The sequence below is a fragment of the Carassius gibelio genome, chromosome B7 (genome assembly GCF_023724105.1).
Source record: "Carassius gibelio isolate Cgi1373 ecotype wild population from Czech Republic chromosome B7, carGib1.2-hapl.c, whole genome shotgun sequence".
NCBI classification, from domain to species: Eukaryota; Metazoa; Chordata; class Actinopteri; order Cypriniformes; family Cyprinidae; genus Carassius; species Carassius gibelio.
In genome coordinates this window covers 16863223-16887128 of record NC_068402.1, presented here as the reverse complement: position 1 = coordinate 16887128, position 23906 = coordinate 16863223, and the positions used below count along the sequence as shown (strand labels likewise).

The following is a 23906-nucleotide window of genomic DNA, read 5'->3' as shown; positions in this document are numbered from 1 at the left end:
GGGAAAATTGTGAACAATAAATGATCAAGGGCATAGGACGTTTCAGTTCAGTCCATTGCAAGGGTTCCTCCAGAAGTGGGCACTCATGCAATATAACCAATGACTTACATTCAAGTAAACGAGACGTAGTGAAGTGCCTGGAACGCAGCCTTACAGTGCTTGGACATTGCACATCAGTTGTATGGTTAATGGAATTGAATGAGTGCACTCGATAATGCCCATGGTTGTGGAGACCACTGCAGATGGATGCCCTCTCAAATAGTGCACTTAAGCAAGCAAAAGACTAGATGGAACTTCATCAGTATGACATCATAGCTCATCACAGGTACTGCTTTAAAATAATTGACAAAAATCTGCTGCCAATATCATGATGCTTGTGCTTAGATTGAAATCAAGGATGCCTGTGTAGATAGGGTGCTGTTGATATTTTTCACGCATTCTTTAATGGCCATGCTGCCCACATGTGATTGGATCAACCGAGACCAATCATAATACCAAGTGTAAACATGACCTTTGTGTTAGTAACCTACTTTTCTCTCTATTCCCAGAAGTATTATTTTAAAAAAAAAGTAATATTACCCAAAAATTGTAATTTTAACACAACAGACCCCTCTACACACACACATGATGTAGAATATTAAAACCTCTGAGAGACCCTAGTCCTCTTTAGTGCTTTATTTTAAGTAAGTTTTATTTCTGGAAGGTTATTAAAGACACTAAGACTCTTATTAGACAATGCTGGTCTGTAAGTCTGCTCGAAGGGGAACTCTAGGTGACAGATTTATTTTGGTTTTATTTGGCTCTCTGTATAAAAAAAAAAAAAAATCCTGAAGGGACTTTTCCTGAAGGTGCAATTAAAAAGTCATTTTTTAACTTATTTTAGAAATGTTAAAAAGCTGAGGGACTTGGGGAAATGAGGCTGAAACTTAATGGGAAGACTGCAAGTCGCTCAGGTGACTGGGTGAAAAAGGAATTGGATAAATAGAATATGTTTTTCTCACTTTTGTAGGAGTGCAAGGGCCTCACACTTGCTTGGCCGAGCATGTCCTTTTGGCCAGACAGTTCTTCACTGTCAGATCAACATGCAGTAACACAGATTACAGTCTCTGGAGCCCTCTGTACTTCCTGGGAGTCTGCACTTCATAAAATTAGCCTCAAAAAATCTATTGAATTAGGTCCAGTGGGATACAGAATTTAAGATGTTATGTAAAAATTATAAGAAATATAATTTTATCTATCATTATGCATTTAGGATTGTGTCACACTTGATGTGCTTCAATGTTTAAGGTACAGTAAGCACCACTGAGTAATCATTGCCTTCTTGTGGTTGCTGGAGGAAGTAAACAATGTTTAACTGCTGACTTTATTAGAAGAACATCAGTGACATCTACAGTGCAATAGTTAAAATTGAACTTCAAACGATCTTTGAGAATAGATTTAAATATAGCTATAATACATATTATTAATACACAAGTATTATTAGCAGTTAATTCTCTTCCCACTCAAAAACAATATTTCACTCTGTATGCTACAGTGATATCACTGCATTACTGAAGGACTGTGAGAATGACAACAACACATTTCGTAAGAGTGAAGCTGTTTTAGAAAGTTTTAGCAGTTATGCGCTTGGACAGAAACCCTGGAGCAACATATACCACATTCAGCAACTCTGTTTTTTGAACTACTGGAACTAGAAGCTTTAGTAACTAATAGTAGCAGTGTTGTGGAAAAATTATTTTACAATTTTATGAATATAGACGGGGCCCAATCTGAGATCCCTGCTCTACTGAGACCTTATAACTTATTAAATGCAACTGAAAATACTACAAATAGGCTACCTTTATATAGTAAATATAAAAACATCAAAATAATAATAATAATAATAATTAAAAACCTCTGCTTAATAAATATCAATGTCATTTTGTACTGTATGTCAACCTTTCTCTGATTATTTTCAATGAAATTACATGGTAGTCGAGATATTAAAATGTACAAACGGCCACACAATATTGTAACCCAGGGATCCACAGCCCAGACATTTTTTTGGCCTGCCTAATTTTAAATAATGTGGCATGAAAATTTAAACGCAGCATCAGAAAACGACATTAACCATTGAATCTACATCGGACTCAACGAAATATTATAGAACTTTTTATAATCAATAGTGATGCTGTCTACACTACAGAAAACTGCTGACTCATTCTATTTGTGATGTGTTGACACAAAGTTAAAATTATTTGCAATGCTTTTTCGCGTCCAGTGTAAATACGACGTGACAGCAAAAAAATGGCAAGTGTGAAGTAAAGAAAAGTGGACACAGAAAATAGATTATTCAAATGAGAGAGTGAGTGAGTGATACCAACTTTGTTATGGATGTTGGTTTGGAGTTCACAATTTTAATGTAAGTTTGCTTTAGACTCATTTATTTTCAAGATCTGAGGTAAAATATCTACAGGTGCTTCTCAAAGGTCTTTATTTTTTGTAATTAAATTTTTAAAAAAGCAAACGTTCCTATATTCTAGATTCATTGCACACAAACTGAAATATTGAAAGAGTTTTTGGTTTTAATTCTGATGGTTACGACTTACAGCTTAGGAAAATAAAAAATTCAGTATTTCAAAAAATATGAATATTCCATTTTAAGCTTAATAAGATTGATTACATTTGAGTATTAATACTTAAATTGGGATGGTTTGGAACATGCAACAACAATTATTGGAAGGGCTTGAAAGTTGTCCAGAAGACAATCATCGACACCATCAACAAGAAGGTCAATGCTGAAAGGGCTGGCTATTCACAGAGTGCTGTATCAAAATATATTCATAGAAAGTTGACTGGAAGGAAAAAGTGTGGTAGGAAAAGGCACACAAGCAACAGGGATGACCACAGCCTTGGGAAGACTGTTAGGAAAAGCCAATTCAAGAACTTGGGAGAACTTCACAAGAAGTGGACTGAAGCTGGAGTCTTCAGGAAGTCAGATGGAGTCAGATGTCTTCAGGAAAAGGGCTACAACTGTCACATTCCAAGAAACCACTCCTGAACCAGAAAAAAACATAACTTAGTCATTTTTCACCTGGGGTAAGGAGAAAAAGAACTGGATTTTTGCTCAGTGGTCCACAGTCCTCTTTTCAGTCTTTTTGTAAATCTTTTTTGATTGATCGTTGTGAAAATATAAAAAAAAAAAATAGATTTTGTTACAGTTTGATCCCCTTCAAAAAAAAGGAAGTATTAAATATAAATGCTTACAGATCTAATAATTGAATCTGCAATTAGGTAAGTGGAGAGAAGAGATTCAGACTGGAGATGAGCAGGAACAATTGATTTGCATGAAAGACAAAGAGATCCAGATTTTTTTGTTAGTTCATTTGTTTTTAATATTCAACAGGCAAAGTTCTTCTGTATCTAAATGCAAAAATGTTCATAATTTTGACTACTGGGGGGAAAAATCGTAACATTTATTTTGTGATCATCTTTTGATTATGTTAACAAAAGCAACAATAATATAATAATTTTAATAATAATAATTTTGTGTTGTATAAAGATACCATTTGTTAGCAATATGGTTTGAGGCAAAGCATAATAGTCTCCATTGAGGGTGCACAAAAACATCTGGCATAAGAGAGCACCAGATGCACAACACAGTTTTTAGCTGCCAGGTAAATGTGCAGAAAGAACCAGTGTTTAAAAGAAAGAACCTCTATTAAAAATGCATTTACATTTTACTTAAATGCATGTATGGCCTTTGTGTTATAAGCCTATCTACTTTATATTTAGATAACACTAAGAACATCATTATTTTAATTCTTATAAACGGATAAGCAGTCTGATTCTGTCTTGTGTCCTCAATTGTATTGGGTAATAATTATTCATGGCCATGTGCTTTTGTTCAGTAAATGCAACACTGGATGTCTGGCCCTGTTTTCTTTTTCAAACTGAGGCAGGTGGGATTGAACACACAGGTGGTCAACAGCTTTCAGAACTGTGTGTAACACACACAACACCCATGTGAGACCTTTTGTGAAGTGTGTGTAGATTAGAAGAATTTAAGTACAAGCTCAAAAAAAGTGTTTTTTGCTTCATCTACAAATCGCATGTTAAGGTTACAATTGCATCTATCAGGGAAAAATATTTTAATGTAGTTATAATGTAGTTATTTAATTCAAACAAGAAAGTTTTTTGCTCTAACCAGAATTAAAAACAATTTTCTTATAATCTCTCAGCAGAAGAGACTTGGTGTTGTTTCCAAACAAATGAAAATATATATTGATGTTGGCTATCACCAAAAATAACAAATGTATACCATTTCAAATACTGTATACACATTTACTGTATAGTAAATGTAATACTTTACCATCTCACCATCATCAGTCTGTCTGAGATTACATGAAGAAACAGAACAAACTGAGACAGACTATATCCAGAAGAACTGTGGCAACGTATCCAAGATGCTTCAAGACTTACCTGCAAAGCTACCTGAAAAACAATGCACAAGTGCACCTAGGACAAAAGCTGCTTTAAACACAAAGGATGGTCACACCAGACATTGACTTAATTTAGTATATAGTTACAAATGACGTCAAATCTCTACTCAAAGAGTATTTTTTTAAATAAATAATTCAGAACAATAAACAGAGCCAATCAAAAGACTCCCTGGAGTCCCCGCTCTCACTCCCAAGGCTTCAAAACACCAAAAACACTCTTTAAAGTGAAAAAGGTAAATTTATCAAACAGAAGTAGATAAGGAGCAACATAAGCTTCAGAAGGGGGAAAAGCCAAAACAAATAACAAAACAGAGCCAACTCATTTTAAAAGATACTAACCTAGAATTAAAAAAAGAAAATATATTTATTATATTTATTAAATTATATTTTTAAAATATATATATTATTTTACAAACACAACATGTAAAGAGGTCCACAGCTCTTTTTATTTTTTATTTCAGTATTTCACAACATATCTTTTACTGATTTTTAAATTTCAAATAAATGCAGCCTTGGTGAGCATAAGAGACTTCCTCCAAAAACATTTGAACCTGTTAACTGTCACTCACGTTTTTGAAGATAGACTTGAATGTGCATGATACAAACCTAAATTTGAATAATTCATGACTGAAAACATTTTGTAACATGATTTTGATGTGCCATTTACATGGTAATGCAATGTCTGACTTTAAAATGGGTTTTAAAGGATGAATTTTGAGATTTTATGTTTTCAAGTGATATATGACTTCTGATGATTTCTAATGTGTGATAGAGAAAAAGGCAACGAGGAAGTCTTTTTTTTTAAACAAAGGTCAAAACTCCTTTTGTAATGTAGATTTCTGAGGGTGCACTCTTGTCATAAATTAATCCATTACTTTTCCTACATAATTTTTAACAAAAAATATTGGTAAAATATATATTTGGGAGTCTTAGACCTTTCCAACGATATATAGTTTGTCAAGATTAGATTAGATTTGATTGTAATATAGTATAGTCAATGTAGGCATCCTGTACGGGACGGGGTGACAGTTAACAGGTTAAAAATCATTGATCCCGAGCTTTGTAAGGTAGTGTATCATTTAAATGTAAAATACACCAAATTCTGCTTTGGAAAGGACAACAGAAGGACCTGGCCTTAGGCAACCGAAAATGGAAACCTTAATTACAGACTACTACAACCATCCCACATCTTTTGTGGTCTTGTTGCATGCAGTTCCATGAAAGGAAATGTTTAAACTGACAGTCACCAACACCCTTGTGTATCACTTAAATACAGGTTACAAGTTACAATCCCTAGTAATGAGTAGATATGCTGCTAATGCTTAAAATAAGATTCCTACATTTTGGTGCAACCCATTTGGTCTAGCTGTTACATATTAACTTGAAATAGACTGCTGTGTGTACACGCATGCCTTACCAATGTATTTACCATTTCCTTTTGACATGCAGACAAAATCCACTGAAGGTTTCCCCTGTGAGATTTTAGCCTATAAATGGTATAATATACTTTAAGCAATCTTCATTCATAGAATAAAATGGATCTGGGTTTTAACAGCTGTAGTATGAAACAACCCATAACACATACTGATTCTTTTCCTCATCAAGATTGTGAGCCATGTTTTAAGCCGGGAAACATGAGTGAGAGCGAGACTCACGGCTGAGAGAGCAGGGGGAAATTGTGAGACAGGCCAAAGTGTCAAAGCCTCTCTATTTGTCCGAACAGGAGGAGGGACCAGGGGAGGAAGGTGGGGACTATGCTAATGGATTGAGAGGAAGTGAGGGAAGACTAGAGGAATGTGTTGGATTTCAGGGAGAGTTCAGCTGGGAACGTGCTATCTGCCAAAAGAAGAGAAAGAGAGAGACAGATACTCACGGTAAACGGATAAAAATATGCCACATTTCACTGTGGTACCAGTGCAGGATAACTCTCCTTCCAACTATGACAGTCTGGAGGGAATAAACTGGGTGGATTACAGAGACACGGGACAGGGAGGATACCCTGGACATGGAGACACGGTTAGCTCAGATGGTAAGTTTTTTCTTTCATTTGTCACTTTGTGAAAAACAGTCCCCGAGGTGTAAACTTGAGTTTAACTAACTCTGGAACTTGAGTTTGAAAGTTTGATTTAACCCTAAAATTCTTGGCAAACATCTTCAAACCATCAGGAATACGGTAACCATGGCAGTCGTTTAGTGAGTAATGTCACAGGACCGACTGGCTACTCACATCCCAGTTTTTGTTGGCAAAGTTGGCAAAGTTGTATCTCTATAAAATGACGTATATTTGATATAAGGGGAGGGATTTAAGAGCAACTCAGGACTCTTGGCACAGTGCTGACATGCCAAACACCACGGTGGTGACAAAGGAAAACAATAAAGAGCCCAAGCAGAGGCGGGACCCGGGGGGGTCTGCAATAATGGGACAGGCCTCAAGTATTCATGTACACAAAAGATGAAGCCCTCTCTTTGTGCCAAAATAACAGCTGAGGGTTTAACTGGCATTTCTTTCCTCCATCTTGTTCCTTTCTCTGGCGCATTTTAAAAAAGTGAAAGGAATTATAAGATAGAGACATGTGCGGCACTAAGGCATGATTAAGAGACATCAGCATCTGTTTACTGCAGCTGTAACTGGCATATGGAGAGACCACCAGGTCTGTGGAGACACAGCTGTCTTTTTTTCTCATTTGTGCGTTGGGATAAAAAGGTGCAAATTTGTAAGTGAGGCTTTTGTAAATTGGATAGGCACACCATAACACATACATATATAGCCAATGTACTGTATAATAATGACTTACTGTTAGTAAGATCAAGAGAGTTTTGCTGGATCCAGTCTTTGCATGTTCATGCCTATAGGCTTAGTAAAAAAAATGAATATCATCTTACAAAACAGATGCTGAACTTGCATCTTAAAATGAATGAACAAAGTGAATCACTGAATAAATCACTGCAGGAGTTAAACAAAAAGAAAGATGGATTGAAAATGTGTGCACGCAGATTCTTCCAATACAATGTTCCATATTTAATAATTATACAAATTAATCATTGCAACAACAACATCAGCAAAGAACCCCATAATCTCAAACAGCTAACTTTAGAGGTAAATGACGAGTGGAACATAATCCAAATGAAAGAGGCCCAAAAAGGACATTTCATTACAGAAAAGTAGAAAAAGGAAAATTTACTAAAAAGACAAATTTTTGAGAGTTTTTACCATTGGCTCTTTAAAATCTTTCTGTGTTTCAATCTCTCTCTTTCAACATCTGAGTATGTAAATAACATGCTGGAATACTTGCAGAAATGCAATTACGTTATCCTATTTCTAAATGTATAATTTCCTAGCAGATGACGTGTTTGTCCATGACTCGAATAAATCCTATGCTGGCCCTTAATGTGTTTGCATTTGTGAATTTAAATTAAGCCATCGCCTCAACCCACTGACCTCATAGAGGGTCTTCTGAACATTTAAGCAAAGCTTGACATCAGAAAAGGTGGTCGCTGAAATTGTGGTGGTCTTTGAGGTTGTAGATCTCTTTATACCAAATAAGTTTGCATGATTTTCTCTGTTTAAGCAATGGTGTAGCTGGATGAGTAAGAGTAGACTTATGTGGCAGACACACTGGTGGATCATTTAACTTTAGGAGGGGCAGAGCAGAAGGAGGGTGTTCACAGTGCTAACTTTGTTTTTTAGTGGGTTAGCTCAGTGACGTTTAGAGCAGGAAGGCACACTGCGGTTATTGTGCTGAAACAGGCCTGTAATGGAAAAGCATCAGCTCTCAGTCAAACCCATGAACCACGTCATGCCTTACTTCCACATTACTTACAGGAAAACAGATGAAGAGAGGGATGAAGACAGATAAAGAAACTATTTTCCCTCATATATGAAAGTAATCAATTCCTGTTCAATACAGTCCTAAAAACAAGCTGTCGGAGTTCATTAGCATCAGCAGCTAAAGAGAGACGACTTTATTATAACTACCCTAGCTGGATTTCTTTGACAAACAGTTTTCTAACACAATTGGAACAGGTTTTTTTTATAGATTTTTGAGTGGGTTTAACACAAACCCAGTTGGTGTGTTCCTCAACTGATGATCATGGAGGCAGTCATCCACTATATAACCCGAAGGAGTAGTTATGTGACATGGAAAAAGCAACATCATACTATTTTCAAGTGGGAGCTGCTTGGCAGTCCTTAACACTAAGAATGTCTCTGGCTTCTTAAGTTAATAATAGATCGCCTTCCACTAAGAGGGCCTGCATTAGTTTTTGTTGAAAGACAGTTGCACTTGACAAGCACAGAATGTCTTAAACTGACCTATCTCTTACTGATCTTAAAACAATTATTTGTTATTTTTTTATTTTATTTTTTTTTTAAACAAGAATGAAACATAGAGACAATAAAAAATGAAAAATAAAGATATGAATATGAAAACAAACCAGCAGGGCAAGGTATAATGTAACAAAGTTAAATTTAAAATACTGATCTATGATAATATCTATTATGTCATTACTAAATCACAGAGTCCAAAAAAATCTTTCCACTTTCTCCAAAATATAGCCCAAATTGTGTACTAAATATACTAAAACGTATTCTTTATTCTTCGGATAAACTTAAGATCTGCCCAAATGTGCTATTTAGGAACACCTAAAATGTGCTAAAATGTGTTAAAAAAATTATTTAGTTACCACTTGAGTACTTGAGTGTATGAAAGTTGGGTTCAGAATAGCACTGTTGAGTGCACTTAGATGTCCTTAAGTTAATCTTAATATCATTAATAATTTTAGCATGTTAAGTAAAAAAAAAAAAAATAGGCATGGGATGTACTTCAAAAACAGGTGACTGGACATGCCCACAATATATGGTGATATGATACTTCAGAATTACAATATCTCCAACACAAAGATCCTATTTAACTATTACCCTTTTGTGGGGGGATATAAATAACCTATTGTGAATGTGATCCTGTGATTTCCCAATTGGATTGACTGAAGGGTGTTTTATTTTTTTTTATTTTTTTTTATTTATTTTTTTTTGATGGTGAACTAATTTAGATGATAGTGACAATATTTCTTTAAAAAAATAAATTTTTAAATCTTAACAGTGTACAAGGTAGTATACCTGTTTAGATAACGTAATGATGTTGTAAGCTGCATGAACTTATAAAAGAATTACATACACATTATACCTTTATTTATGTGGTTTTAAATTGTGCAGTATTACCTACTTTATCTCATGTTTACAAAGACAAATGTACAATTGTGGAGAGTGAGTGTTGTCTGAAAATGTTGACCACATCTAATAAACACTAATAACATTAACAATCACAAGCCAGAAAATACAGTCAATCATCATCAACATCATCAAGGGTAACAATCAACTATAATAATTTTCCATAACATATTTGCCCTGACATCACATGATAACAGGTTACTAAACAAGATATATTCAACGATGCAAATAAAACCTGCAAAGAGAAAATCAAAACTATTTATTCCACATGCTGGGAGAAGCACAATTTAGACATTTTCAGTGTAGGCCTTGTGTTGATTTGACATCTTAAAGTATATTTTATTAATAATAAATAAATAAATAAATAAACTATGATCATCACGTAAAAGTTAAGTATTTGCAGTGCTTTATTGGCATTGTTTACTTTTTCACAGCGTTGTTTTCATATAGTGCTTCTGAGTATATATTTGTATTTATCTTTTGCTAATGATTCTAATTGTTGAAACTCCATCTGTACAGTACAGCTTCTTCTCTCTTGTTAATGCACATCAAAGCCTTTGTACATTCTGTTCTCCCAGCAGGGTCCAATTCCACAGACTTATTCAACTGTTCTCATCTAATTTTGAAAGTCTGTTAATAGTGATGGGCTATTGTGCAACAAATTCTCATGAAAAAACAGGCAGTCCACCCCTTTTGTTAAAGGTTAAAACACTCTGTTAAAAGCTTACTTTCTCATCTTTAAATTGTTAAAAAGCTATTGATATGGCTAAAATGAAACATGTATAACTGGTAAGCATTAATACAACGTAAAAGTCAGTAATTTCCCATGTCTCCTCTCCATTGAACTAAATTACTACTATTGCAGGCATTTAATTTGACTGTTCTGAAGATACTCACTGGAGCTGTTTACTTGTAATGAAGGCTTGAGACAGTGATGAGCATAAGGTTAGTCTCAAACAACTAATTAAAAATATCAAAGACAAAGGTTGTTAACAATACACTTACACTTTGGATAATATTACAATCACATCAAGGAACCAATGCCATCATAAGACATTACATTGCCAAAAAGGGCTAAATCAGCCTAAACTGCATAACTTTGACTAATAAAGAAGATGTTTTAATGTTTAAAAAAATTTAATATTTGGCCAATTTCACACAACCTCCTTAACAGCAATATCATTTCCTGGGGTTAATCAGCTGTTGTATTTTCCAAGACAACTGGTTTCGTCTCTTCAAAATATTTCACTTTGGAGGTAAATCGCTATTGGGCTATTGTCTGAGCAACAATTTACAGATGTTTGAACAGAGCTGTTTTCTACAGCTGGTTACCAAATGTGCCCGAGTCTTCTTTTGCACTGTGCAAAAACAGCTTATGTGTGTGATGTTTTCAGATAGTTGAAAACGAATGACTGTGTAGCATCTAAAAGTATGACTATACAGTCTTTACTTGACAAGTAACGTTCTTGTCCACTGGATAAATGTTGCTATAAGCATGTGAAGTCTCTCAGTTCACTCGAAACACCACATGTGTGAGGTTAGGAGTTTTGGCTTTGATCTGCAGCTTTTGGCACAGTCCTGTTAACGTGTTCAGACCTGCCGCCATAAAGCTCAGGCTTCCCCCTCCTGCAGTTACACAGCGAGACACATTCTCTGTGGAGGCTGTCAAACCATTTCTGTTTGGCTTTGTGTAGAAGCAATCTGTTAAACATATCTAGTAAACATATCAGTTTCTCTCAAACTTTTCTTGCTCAGAAAAAAAAGATGTTAACATCTTTTTAGTGTTTAAAAAATATCAACATTTTATGTCACAGATTGAGGGAAGAAAACTTGTTCACTAGATGGCAGCATTTGACAATTGTGTTCTTGTTTGTTCTACAGTATGGATATTGATTGGAGACCATAGGTAAAGATGCTATATTTATATAAATTTGAGTTATATTTACTAAATACATTTTACGTTTTAGGATGTCATAGTATTTAGCATGACTTTTGTACAAAATATTGAGACCTAAAAGCAGTGAACATGTTTAGTGTCACAAATGTAGGCCTACTTATTTGATTAGAGACCAAATAAATGGTTCATTAAAATATTTGTTTTGGATCCCAAATTCATTTGAATCCCAAACTGGTTCCAATTTCAGGCATTTCATTAATTAAACAAGTGTTTAAAATGTGTTAACATTATGGATTCAAAGTTTTATGGAAGGCCCTGCTCACATTGAATCTCTTGTGTAAGTGTGTAGCAGTGTTTCTGATTTATCAGTGGATGCTTTTTTAACCTGTGGGACCGTGTGTGTGTGTGTGTGTGTGTGCGTGTGTGTGTGTGTGTGTGTGTGTGCGTGTTTTAGCAAATGTACCATTGGCAAGAATGTGTGTGTTTGTGGGTAAATTCTAATCCCCCCTGCTCTCTTAGTAAAAGTTAATAGTTCACATTGACTTGGATATAGACAGTGTGCTGCCTGCCTTGCTGTCCATAGACAAACATGCTGACCCACAGCAATGTTCATGCAAACTCTACCTATAATGACAAATTGCTCCTGGACACAGGTGAGTTAGACATATAGCAAGCAAACTGCAAAGGCAGAGATTTCAGTTTAATATTGACAATTTCCATTAACTATCTTTTTTATTGTGTATTTGGGAGCAAGTTTATGATATGGTTGCATTTATGAACTAATTAATTGTGAATTCAGGTCTGTAATGTGGACTAATGTTAAAAGAAATATATACTTTGCATATATCTGTTTCTGAAATATCACCTTCTCCTTGTTTTCTTCAATTTATAATGTCAATTTATAATGTCTGTCCTGACTTAACCGCTGTCACCGAAACTGAGCTCAGGCTCAAGATCTGCTGCCACAGAATGAAAAGAGTGGTAATATCTGTTTCTGAAGTTAGGAAGATTATTTAGGAGTGTATATGTTTCTGTTTGTGTGTTTTTGGACTATATATTATGACAGTTACTTATGTCATAGTGTGACAGAATGACTAGTTTTGTCACTGGCCAACAACAGAGTATTTGATTCTTCAAAATGTGCCCAAAAATGAAAACGTTTTCACTTTAAGGCAATTTAAGTTGTAGATCAGCTTGTTTCTACCCTCTGTAGGGCAATATACAGTATGTATATATATATATATATATGTATGTATGTGTGTGTGTGTGTGTGTGTGTGTGTGTGCGTGTGTGTGTGTGTGTGTGTGTGTGTGTGTGTGTGTGTGTGTGTGTGTGTGTGTGTGTGTGTTTAGTAGTAGCTTATAAGTGATGATCAGTTTATGAGCAAATGACAGGAATTTTCAGAAAAATGTATACAAGACGTAGTCAGCCAGACGATGGACACTATTAACAGCTATTTTAATGTGATTGCATAGAAAGTAGCAATATTTGTTAGTTCTCTATGTTGTTTCAGGGTTAGTATCATCTGAGGTCCTCTGAGGGGTTGGCATCATCTCCTCTCAGGTGTTCTGGATCCAGACTTGAGCTTGTGTAAATCTTACATCCCATGGCAAAACAGAAACAAATAGAGACATCATTAGCATAGCTGCTGTTCCAAAATAAAATTAATTAGTTTAACCCAATCAATAGAATAAGAATGTGCAGATACAACTGCAGTCACAAATTATGAGATGCATTATTCGAATGCTTGGCAAAAGAGATGTGTTTTTAATCTAGATTTAATTAGAGAGAGTGTGTCTGAACCCCCGAACATTATCAGGAAGGCTATTCCAGAGTTTGGGAGCCAAATGCATAAAAAGCTCTACCTCCTTTATTGGACTTTGCTATCCTAGGAACTACCAAAAGTCCAGTGTTTTATGACCTTAGGGAGTGTGATGGTTTGTAGCCTGGTATAAGGCTAGTTAGGTACGCAGGAGCTAAACCATTAATGGCCTTATAGATAAGTAAAAAAATAATTTGTAACTGATACAGAACTTATTAGGCAGCCAGTCCAGAGACTGTTAAATTGGGGTAATGTGATCATATTTTCTTGACCTGGTAAGGACTGCATTTTGGACTACCTGTAGCTTGTTTATTGAAGATGCAGGACAACCACCTAGAAGTGCATTACAATAATCCAGTCTAGAGGTCATGAACGCATGTCTCAAAATGATCTCATATGATTCAGTTGTTACACAATGTAAGAGTGTAAAAAAATAGTATATTAGTCACATTCAATTAGTGGGCGTAGGACAGGAAATTACATACAGTGATTAAATGTGGGCAAAAGCTTACAGTTATTCTGAGGGGAAAAAGTATGCTAAAAATGGTTGCATTTCTTTCTTTTCCTCTATGCTGAACAAAATATGCTTTATCAGTTGAATGGGCAGTAAGTATTGAACCAATCTAGATAAAATTACTTTCATGTGATGATACAATACATGGAAAAGCATAATAAAAATCAATTAAAGCAAGTTAAGAATTATGAGATATTAGTTTAAAATAAAGAAATAAACACATAAAATAAAAATGGACACCATATGCACCCACTGGAATGATGTGTATGCCTGTTAAATCCAGTAAATGCAGTTTAAATGTCATCCCCCTGCAGGTCATGGCAATCATAAAGAAGACAGTCCTTTCCTCAGCAGTTCAGACTCAGCAGCTAAGAGGAATGACTACTACGACAAAAACTTGGCCCTCTTTGAGGTTCATTTTACATCTTTATTTCCTTCTCTTTGTAATTCTCTTTGCTATTTTACTGGCTTTGGTTGCTTCTGTTGTCTCGATAACATTCTTAAATTCAACATAAAAAATAAGAATAGTTTTCATGTTATGTCATGTGTAGAATTATGTTTTAGTATGATTGGTGCTGAGGTGTCTCTTTCCATAGGAAGAGTTGGATATCCGACCGAAGGTCTCATCTCTTCTCAGTCGGCTGGTCAGTTACACAAATGTAACTCAGGGAGCCAAAGAACATGAAGAGGCAGAAAGTGCTGATGCATCCAGACAAATGCCCAAGGTTATAAAATGTTATTTCCATAACATGATATTTTCATTGTAACCAAAACATCTGCAACAATGTTGTTCTGAAAGACTTTTCTCTCTTCTACTGATATGTTCTCTGTAGTCTCCGAATATGGGCACACTGATGGGAGTGTATCTGCCATGTCTGCAGAACATCTTCGGTGTGATTCTCTTTCTGCGTCTCACCTGGATAGTAGGAACAGCAGGTGTCGTCCAATCCTTCCTGATCGTTCTCATGTGCTGCTCCTGTGTGAGTTACTGCAGACACACCCTCACAAACACAGACATGTTCACACACGTTTGTTTTTGTGAAAAGTGGGGACATCCCATAGGCATAATGGTTTTTATACTGCACAAACTGTATATTTTATGGCCCTACACCAACCCTATACCTAACCCTAACCCACACAGGAAACTGTGCATTTTTGCTTTCTCAAAAAAAACTCATTCTGTATGATTTATAAGCATTTTGAAAAATGGGGACATGGGTTACAGTATGTCCTCATAAGTCACCCTCTCCTTGTAATACCTGTATCATACCCATGTCTTTATACAGAGTTGTGTCCTGATATGCCACAAAAACATGCACACTCTTGCTTTTGCTTTTCGTCGTCTGTCCTGTAAACAAGCAGCCTAACATTTTTTTTTAAGCAGTTTGGCATGTCCAAAACAAGATACAGACAATATGTCAAATAATATGAAGCACTAGAAATAGTAAACCAGTAAATAAAAGTTAACACTGACAATTTAAACAGTAGCTGTGTGTGAACTCTGTAACTTTGCCATTAGTGCACAAAGTGAGTTTGATATGTGGAAAGCAGGATAATATGTAACATAAAATATAGTTAAAATGTTTAAATGTATGATTTTTTTTTTGTTTGTTGTTTTAACAGACAATGTTAACAGCAATCTCAATGAGTGCCATAGCCACTAATGGTGTAGTTCCAGGTAATTTTAAATGTTTATCCTTTGTATTATAACATTGTACAAGAAATATCAGTACTGAAGATTTTAGTTTAATTATTTTTCTCTCTCTTTTCTTTTTTTTTTCTTTCTTTTTTTTTTTTTAATTGGCAGCTGGTGGGGCGTATTTCATGATATCTCGGTCTCTGGGCCCTGAATTTGGTGGTGCAGTTGGGCTCTGTTTTTATTTGGGCACAACCTTCGCTGCTGCGATGTACATACTGGGAGCAATTGAAATATTTCTGGTCAGTCTCATTTTAATGTGACAACACACACAAACAATGATCCAAACCCCAAAATGATGCAGCAATGAAAATAATCATTGATCAACTCTTATTGTCCACAGAAATACCTGATTCCTCAGGCTGCCATATTCCATCCCGCAGATATTCATGCAGGGAGTGGTGCAATGCTGAATAATATGCGGGTCTATGGCACAATATGTTTGAGCCTTATGGCTGTTGTTGTTTTTGTGGGAGTCAAATATGTCAACAAACTCGCCTCCCTTTTCCTGGCCTGTGTGATAATCTCCATTGTTTCCATTTATGCCGGTGCTATTAAATCTGTCTTCCACCCTCCTGAGTTTCCGTAAGTCTTTATATATTTGATTTATATACGTATTTATGTATGTATTTGATATATATACTATTTATATATTTATATAATGATATTATATATTTTCCGTAGTTTACACAGTTTTCTTATGATGCAGAATTAAAATATCATTGAATACAAATAAGTGTAAAATTTTTCTTTTCTTTTTTTAATTGTGCAGGATCTGCATGTTAGGAAACCGCACACTAGTTCGTGATTTGTTTGATGTCTGTGGGAAGACAGTAGTTGTCGGTAATGACACGGTTCCCAGCCAGCTCTGGAAGAACTTCTGCAGCTCTGAGAATTCCAGCAGTGCTCACTGTGATGAGTACTTCCTCCAGAACAATGTCACAGAGATCCAGGGCATTCCTGGGCTGGCCAGTGGCATCATTAAAGGTAAGGACACATATTGTCTACAGCTTATTGTCTAGGTCCTAAAAGAAAGAAAAACATGCATTTAAAGATGGTGAAAAGGCCCTCCTTCTGTAGGCACTTACCATTTATCATGAATAATATGTAGCTTTGTGCATATGTATGTGTGTAGAAAACATGTGGGGGGATTACATGGAGAAAGGGCAGATTCTCGAAAAGGCAAGTCTGTCTTCTGTTGATGTCCATGGCTCAATGGAGACCTTTGGCTTCTATGTGTCTGCTGACATCGCCACGTCCTTCACCCTCTTAGTGGGAATCTTCTTTCCTTCTGCCACAGGTAAAACTCATCTGTCCTCTAAGAAATGTATTTATTTATAACACAGTGTTAAAGCGCAGCTCATATAGAACAGAGAATGAGTCTGTGATGGATAGAAGTGCAGTGCTTTTAATATATTGGACTGTTGCTTTAAAAAAATACTTTCAGTGGACAACCACTCCATAAAAAAAAATGAATTAAAAACTCTGAAAAGTTGTGAAAAAGTTAGTTATTACTGTGCATCTTTTACACATCTTCTAAAATGAAAATGTCTTTAAATTCTGTATTTTTGTCTTTCTGTGTCTCTGAGACAGGCATTATGGCAGGGTCAAACAGATCTGGTGATCTAAGAGATGCACAGAAGTCTATACCAATAGGGACAATCCTGGCTATTACAACGACTTCTCTCGTCTGTATCCTTTTTGCTGTTGGTTCTGATATTATGTTTAAAACAATAATTAATCTATTACTCTTATTGACAGAATGTTATTTTAGGACTACGTTTTGTTTTTGTGTTATAAATTATTTTTTTATGTTTTTTTTTTTAGAAGTTTTATTTAGCATTAAAAAAGTTCCATAACATTCCCTGACTCCTTTCACAGACTTCAGCTCTGTGGTTCTATTTGGGGCCTGTATTGAGGGTGTGGTGCTGAGAGATAAGTAAGTCATTTAGAGATTACAAATACAGAATTTTTAGATGGGAAAATGATCCTGTTGCTCAGTGGCCGAGCACTGCATTAGCAGCGCAAAAGGTTGTGGGTTCAGTTCCCAGGGATCACACATACTGGTTAAAAAAAAAAATAATTATAGCGTGAATGAACTATAAGTAGCTTTGGATAAAAGTGTTTGCTTAATGCATAAATGAAATTAAGCATGTTGTGTCTCATGTGTTGTTCCACATCCCTTTTAGATTTGGAGATGCTGTCAATAAAAACTTGGTGGTTGGCACACTGTCCTGGCCCTCTCCCTGGGTCATTGTGATTGGCTCCTTTTTCTCCACAGTGGGTGCAGGACTTCAGTCCCTCACAGGAGCTCCTCGCCTCCTCCAAGCCATTGCTAAAGATAACATCATTCCTTTCCTTAGAGTAAGAGAGCTCCAGATATATGCTTTCAAATATATATATATATATATATATATATATATATATATATATATATATATATATATAATAACTCCAAATCTTTTTTCACCATGATGATTTTCTTAATTGCTATCTCAGTTGGAGTACACAGTATATAATAGCAGCAAGTTTAACTTTTATCTGTGGTTCGTAATGTTTTGTAGAACTACTGTGTTTTGAAACTTAAAACGTGACAGATAAAGTTGGATTATTTACACCTGGATTATATTTACTTCCTTTTCTGGAATGCCAAACCACAAAAGCCAGAAAGAAAGCATTTGCATGTCATATGTAAAATGTTTTCCATAAAATGTAAATATGTTATGCTAACAGCTGACTGCTGCTTTCTGTGTGTGTGTTTCCATGTGTTTGCATACACCTAGGTTTTTGGACACAGTAAAGCTAATGGAGAGCCCACATGGGCCCTGCTGCTGACGGGACTCATAGCAGAGCTAGGCATCCTCATTGCATCACTGGATATGGTCGCTCCTATTCTCTCCATGTGAGGACAAATATACACACAGATACTGTATATCACTGTCACACAAAATAAATGATCAAAATTACATAAGATGACATTTTTATATTGAATGTTGCATGTTAATGCAATTATTTTCATTTAATCATTTTCTGATGCGTTTGAAGTAAACATATTATATTGCAAACAGATAAAATGTAGGATAAACAACAATTTACAGTAGCTTCTTATGAAACGACTCGGAACAAACAGCACACGTGTTTCCATGTTCTTGTCACTGCCAGCAGTCCTGATATTCAGCCAGAAATAAAGATGATGTTTATTCACGTTTTATTTTATGTCAAAATGTTTTTCACCTTAATTGTCATTGCATGTATTACATGACATTTATTCGGAAATGTATATATGTTTGTTCACTTTACAGGTTTTTCCTGATGTGTTATCTTTTTGTAAACTTGGCGTGTGCAGTACAAACACTTTTAAGAACGCCAAACTGGAGACCTCGGTTCAGATACTACCACTGGTAAGTGTGCGGTTAAATTGTTTGCATACATTCATATATATGTCTATACATTCATATATATATGTCTGTATTAAAAATGACCTCTAATTAAACAATTCCAGCTATTGTAACAATAATGTGTCTTTTTTCTGAAATGTTCTCTGTTCTCTCCATCTCAGGGCTCTGTCATTTCTGGGCATGAGTATGTGTGTAGCCCTTATGTTCATCTCCTCTTGGTACTATGCCATTGTAGCAATGGGCATTGCTGGTATGATCTACAAGTACATTGAGTATCAGGGGTAAGTGACTTCCAATTACATCCATTGAACTTACATACAGTATATTACTGGGAAGCACTTGAAGAGTCACTTGAATTCTCCATCTTTAGTTTACAAAGCTGTGACTTTTATTTGTTTGCTCTCTTGTAGAGCAGAGAAGGAATGGGGGGACGGGATCCGTGGGTTGTCCCTTAGTGCAGCCCGTTACGCTCTTCTCCGCCTGGAGGTTGGACCACCCCACACCAAAAACTGGAGGTTTGTTTGTCACAGACAATGTGTTTTCCACAATAATTGACTGCAGTATGTAGAAAACATTATATAACCAAAACTATTAAAGAAAATATATATAAAGACATTAGATAAAAAGTGTAAATAAATGTTAACTTAAAATATAATCAGCTGATGTTTTTCCAGAACACATATTTAGTAATGACTGGGAAATGCTTTCACTTAGCTTAGTTAAATAATGTTCATAAAAGCCAGAAGATATTGTTTGAATAATGCACTCCTGAAGGCATACTTCAAACAGTGTTTGTCCTTACAGTAGCATATTGGTAAAGCTGGCTTGGTACTCAAGAAGCATTTTTTTCTTTATTCATTTGAATGTTGAAAATATTTGTGCTTCTTAATATTTTAGTGAAAAACAATTAATATTTTCAGGCTTCTTTCAAAAGGTCAGCCTCTTTTGACCTTTAATCCATTTCTTTAAAAAAAAATCTTCCTGATCCCAAACTAGTGTATATAGGCATACAATTGTGAAACGCTATTACATTAGATACTATACACTCATAATTTATTTGTAATATTTTTTATATATATAATAAAATAAATAAAAATCAATTTGTTAATAGGCCACAGCTGCTGGTTCTGCTGAAGTTGGATGAAGACCTGCATGTGAAATATCCCAGAATGCTTACATTTGCCTCACAGCTAAAGGCAGGAAAAGGTCTAACCATTGTAGGATCAGTGATACAGGGCAACTTCCTGGAATGCTATGGGGAAACACAAGCGTCAGAACAGGTGAGGAAGTTTCCTGATTTACACGCACTTTTAGCATTACCATGAATGTAACTGTGATCCTAAATACAGATGCAAATACATTGTGTATGAAATTAGGTCACTGTTTTTGCAGCTCTATCAGCCTCTCTGGAGTGTGCAAGGGAGAGATAGCAAAAGGCAACATTTCATTAAATTAGGTTTCTATACCCTCCACCAGGCTATAAAGAACATGATGGAGATTGAGCGGGTGAAGGGCTTCTGTCAGGTGGTGGTCGCCTCCAAAGTGAGAGAGGGGGTCGCGCACCTCATCCAGTCCTGTGGTCTGGGAGGCATGAAACATAACACAGTTGTTATGGGTTGGCCGTATGGCTGGAGACAGAGTGAAGATCCAAGGGCTTGGAAAACCTTCATTAGTAAGAACAAGTGTTTGGGCAAGGTTTATTTGAGTTATGTGCATTGTTATTGTCTGCACTGAGACACAGTCCTAATAAAGGCTAATGTTAATTCACTCATTTTTCATATTCTCTCCCTTGTAGATACAGTCCGCTGTACTACAGCTGCCCACCTGGCTCTGATGGTTCCAAAAAATGTCTCATTCTATCCCAGCAATCATGAGCGCTTTTCTGATGGATATATTGATGTGTGGTGGATTGTCCATGATGGTGGAATGCTCATGCTCCTGCCTTTCCTTCTCAAACAACATAAGGTGAACGATTAATCACTGCTAATTATAAAATACAAATTTAAATGTTAGAAAAAGACTCAATGAGAATGAATTAGAATGATCTAAAATATAAATATATTGGCAATATTTGTTCTGACAATTAACAAATCAGCTCAATATGATTTGGATTCTTGTACTCCAGGTCTGGCGGAAATGCAAGATGCGAATCTTCACTGTGGCTCAAATGGACGATAACAGCATTCAGATGAAGAAAGACCTGGCAACCTTCCTGTACCAGCTCAGATTAGAAGCAGAGGTGGAAGTGGTTGAGATGGTATCTAGAACACTTTCACTCTACTATTAACACTTCACATCCCACCATATGAAATTAAGTTTGTATGCCATCATAATTTCATGATGTAAAATGGTGTTATTTGCAGCACGACAGTGATATCTCAGCATATACATATGAGCGGACACTGATGATGGAGCAGAGGTCACAGATGCTAAAACAAATGAGGCTCTCTAGTGCAGAGAGAGACAGAGAGGTACAGCAATATTCACTTGTGAAATGTCTCTTCTGTTCTTACACTGTAATATTAGCATCACATTTAATGTCTTGTTGACTATAAAAGTTATATCCTTGCATTAGCAGTTCTCTTAAGTGTGGTCTCATTACTCTTCACTGTAGGCCCAGCTAGTGAAGGACAGACACTCGCTGATAAGAATGGGCAGTCTATACTCGGATGAAGAAGAGGAAACCATTGAAGTATTACCAGAGAAAAACCAGATGACCTGGACTAATGAAAAAATAGAAGCGGAAAGACGAAACCGAAGCAATGCACCTGAAAATTTCAGAGAACTAATCAGCATTAAACCGTGAGTAGGCAAGCAGGAACAAGAACTGGAATGCCACCACTGCACACTATCAACACAGTATTTGGTATAAAGGTTTTCCTTTTTATCTTTGTATAATAGACCTATTAGTTTTTTATGTTTAGCATAAAGAGTAGAGGATCATTGACATCTGTTCCTTTTTGTATTTGTCTTTTTTACAGAAGTAAATACATTATGTGGGTGTGCATGTTTGTTTAATTTCAGTGTGGAATTACCTTTAGTCCTCAAAGTTCCTATAGTCTATTTTATTTGTTTATTTATTAAATTCCGCACATTTGCTAAATGTATTATTCCACCTTAGTTTAAATCAAAACTCTCTTTGTGTGTGTGTTAAAGTGACCAATCTAATGTTCGGCGGATGCACACAGCTGTAAAGCTGAATGAGGTTATTGTCAATAAATCCCATGATGCCAGACTCGTGCTGCTGAACATGCCAGGACCTCCACGCAACCCAGAGGGAGATGAAAACTGTATCCTTCCCAAAGAATGATATACTTTAAGTACTGTATTAAAGCATTCTTTTACTGGTGTGCTTAGTTTCGAGTGAGATACAGTATAGATAAATCCAACATGAAAAAAAATGCTCTGTTTGGTATGGAGCGTGTTTGCTATTGCTATTTCTCATGCTGTTTCTTTAACTCGGATTTCAGATATGGAGTTTCTTGAGGTGTTAACTGAAGGGCTAGAGAGAGTGCTGCTTGTGAGAGGTGGAGGTCGTGAGGTTATCACCATCTATTCCTGAATGGTCAAAGATCAATACATAAACCACTGTTACTGTTTGTTATTATAGCTAATGCAAGTCAAAAAAAAAAAAGTGGCATATAAAGAATATGCATTTTCAACATCATATACCAGCCTAAACATTTTACAGTTTATGAAAAAGAGTTTTACACTAAAGTGTAATTCATTCGTTTAACAATTCATTTCACTTTAAATATTTTAGAGGCATGTTTGTGCTAAGTTGTGCACCTTTTCAACTGAGCCCATTCCACATCCACACCATAACATTCAGATTCACTTTGGAATTTAGGGCATGCTAACAGTTGATTAGAAAATATAGTGGCTTGGGTCAGAACCAAGAAAATATTTCACAACAGTTAACAGTAGCTCATTTAGAAGATAAATATTACATTTCCTTTTAATATAAAAAATGACATGCAAAACATTGTGTACAGGAAGACTCTATAAAAAAACGAGCACATTTGATTATTATGACTTTCACTGCACAAGTAACAGATCTACTGCTTCCTGATACAAGACTGATCCATTCAAAATGCCAGTACTAAATTTAAATTGCCATTTGAGTGCTCATATTATTTTTATTTATTTTGTCTTCATTATTTATTTGTAAAACTCCCCACTGCATTATATGGGATGGGTAGATTTTGTAATTTATAACGGCATTGTAGAGCTTTTTTGAGACTGATTCTATATAAATTAACCATTCATTGTCAACATACTGCATTTTAGTACACAACTCACATTGAGAATGAGACATTTTGGATACCGATAGACTTTATTCTTTTTAGGACATGATTACTGTAAAGAAATGTGTTACATACATTTGTTATACAAATAGCAGAAAATATGGAAAACTCTATTGACTAACAACATTTATATCTGGTATATAAAGGTGATGATCTGTAACTGGTTGTATAGTGTTACGTCTGTTCAGTGTTTCATGTCAAAGAGAGAGAGATTTAACTAAAATGAAATATGCGATGTACTTTTATGTACAGTATTAATACAAAATTATTTTAAAACTAAGAATATGAAAAAAGTTACAATAAAGTGCACTATGAACTGCAGAACATGCTACATGTATTATATGATCTTAGTTTTGCCTCAGAGAAGACAGCCTCTTACTGCACACCTCGTTGATTGACAAAAAAGTAGACAGAAAAAACAGGTGGTATTGCATTAAGTTGATGAGTATTTTTTCCTTCTATAATAAATGAATACAATATTATCGAAAGACTGTGTCATCCGCAGATAAATCTAAGTATAAACTGTGACTCTCTGGTGCTTCCAAAATATTCATCTTTACATTT

The 23906-nt window shown here is 35.5% G+C and overlaps 1 protein-coding gene across 1 annotated transcript; it reads left to right on the top strand.

Moving 5' to 3' along the window:
* The first annotated feature begins 6250 nt into the window (after nucleotides 1-6250).
* Nucleotides 6251-23830, top strand: slc12a4 (solute carrier family 12 member 4). The gene is made up of 24 exons (XM_052561466.1): nucleotides 6251-6510; nucleotides 14256-14353; nucleotides 14538-14666; nucleotides 14775-14921; nucleotides 15565-15619; nucleotides 15749-15879; nucleotides 15981-16222; nucleotides 16410-16624; nucleotides 16773-16937; nucleotides 17231-17329; nucleotides 17519-17576; nucleotides 17827-18001; nucleotides 18421-18539; nucleotides 18940-19038; nucleotides 19197-19316; nucleotides 19446-19550; nucleotides 20147-20315; nucleotides 20512-20707; nucleotides 20831-21000; nucleotides 21161-21292; nucleotides 21399-21506; nucleotides 21650-21837; nucleotides 22192-22325; nucleotides 22506-23830. The coding sequence occupies exons 1-24, from the start codon at nucleotides 6372-6374 to the stop codon at nucleotides 22595-22597; spliced, it is 3285 nt and encodes a 1094-aa protein (XP_052417426.1). The 5' UTR covers nucleotides 6251-6371; the 3' UTR covers nucleotides 22598-23830.
* Nucleotides 23831-23906: the final 76 nt, after the last annotated feature.

Bases quoted from the DNA above. Each gene is read 5' to 3' on its own strand.
- slc12a4 (XM_052561466.1), top strand. From the start codon at position 6,372: ATGCCACATTTCACTGTGGTACCAGTGCAGGATAACTCTCCTTCCAAC. The intron at 16,938-17,230 runs GTAAAACTCATC...TCTCTGAGACAG, and splicing joins CTTCTTTCCTTCTGCCACAG to GCATTATGGCAGGGTCAAAC. The intron at 19,039-19,196 runs GTAAGTGTGCGG...TCTCCATCTCAG, and splicing joins CGGTTCAGATACTACCACTG to GGCTCTGTCATTTCTGGGCA.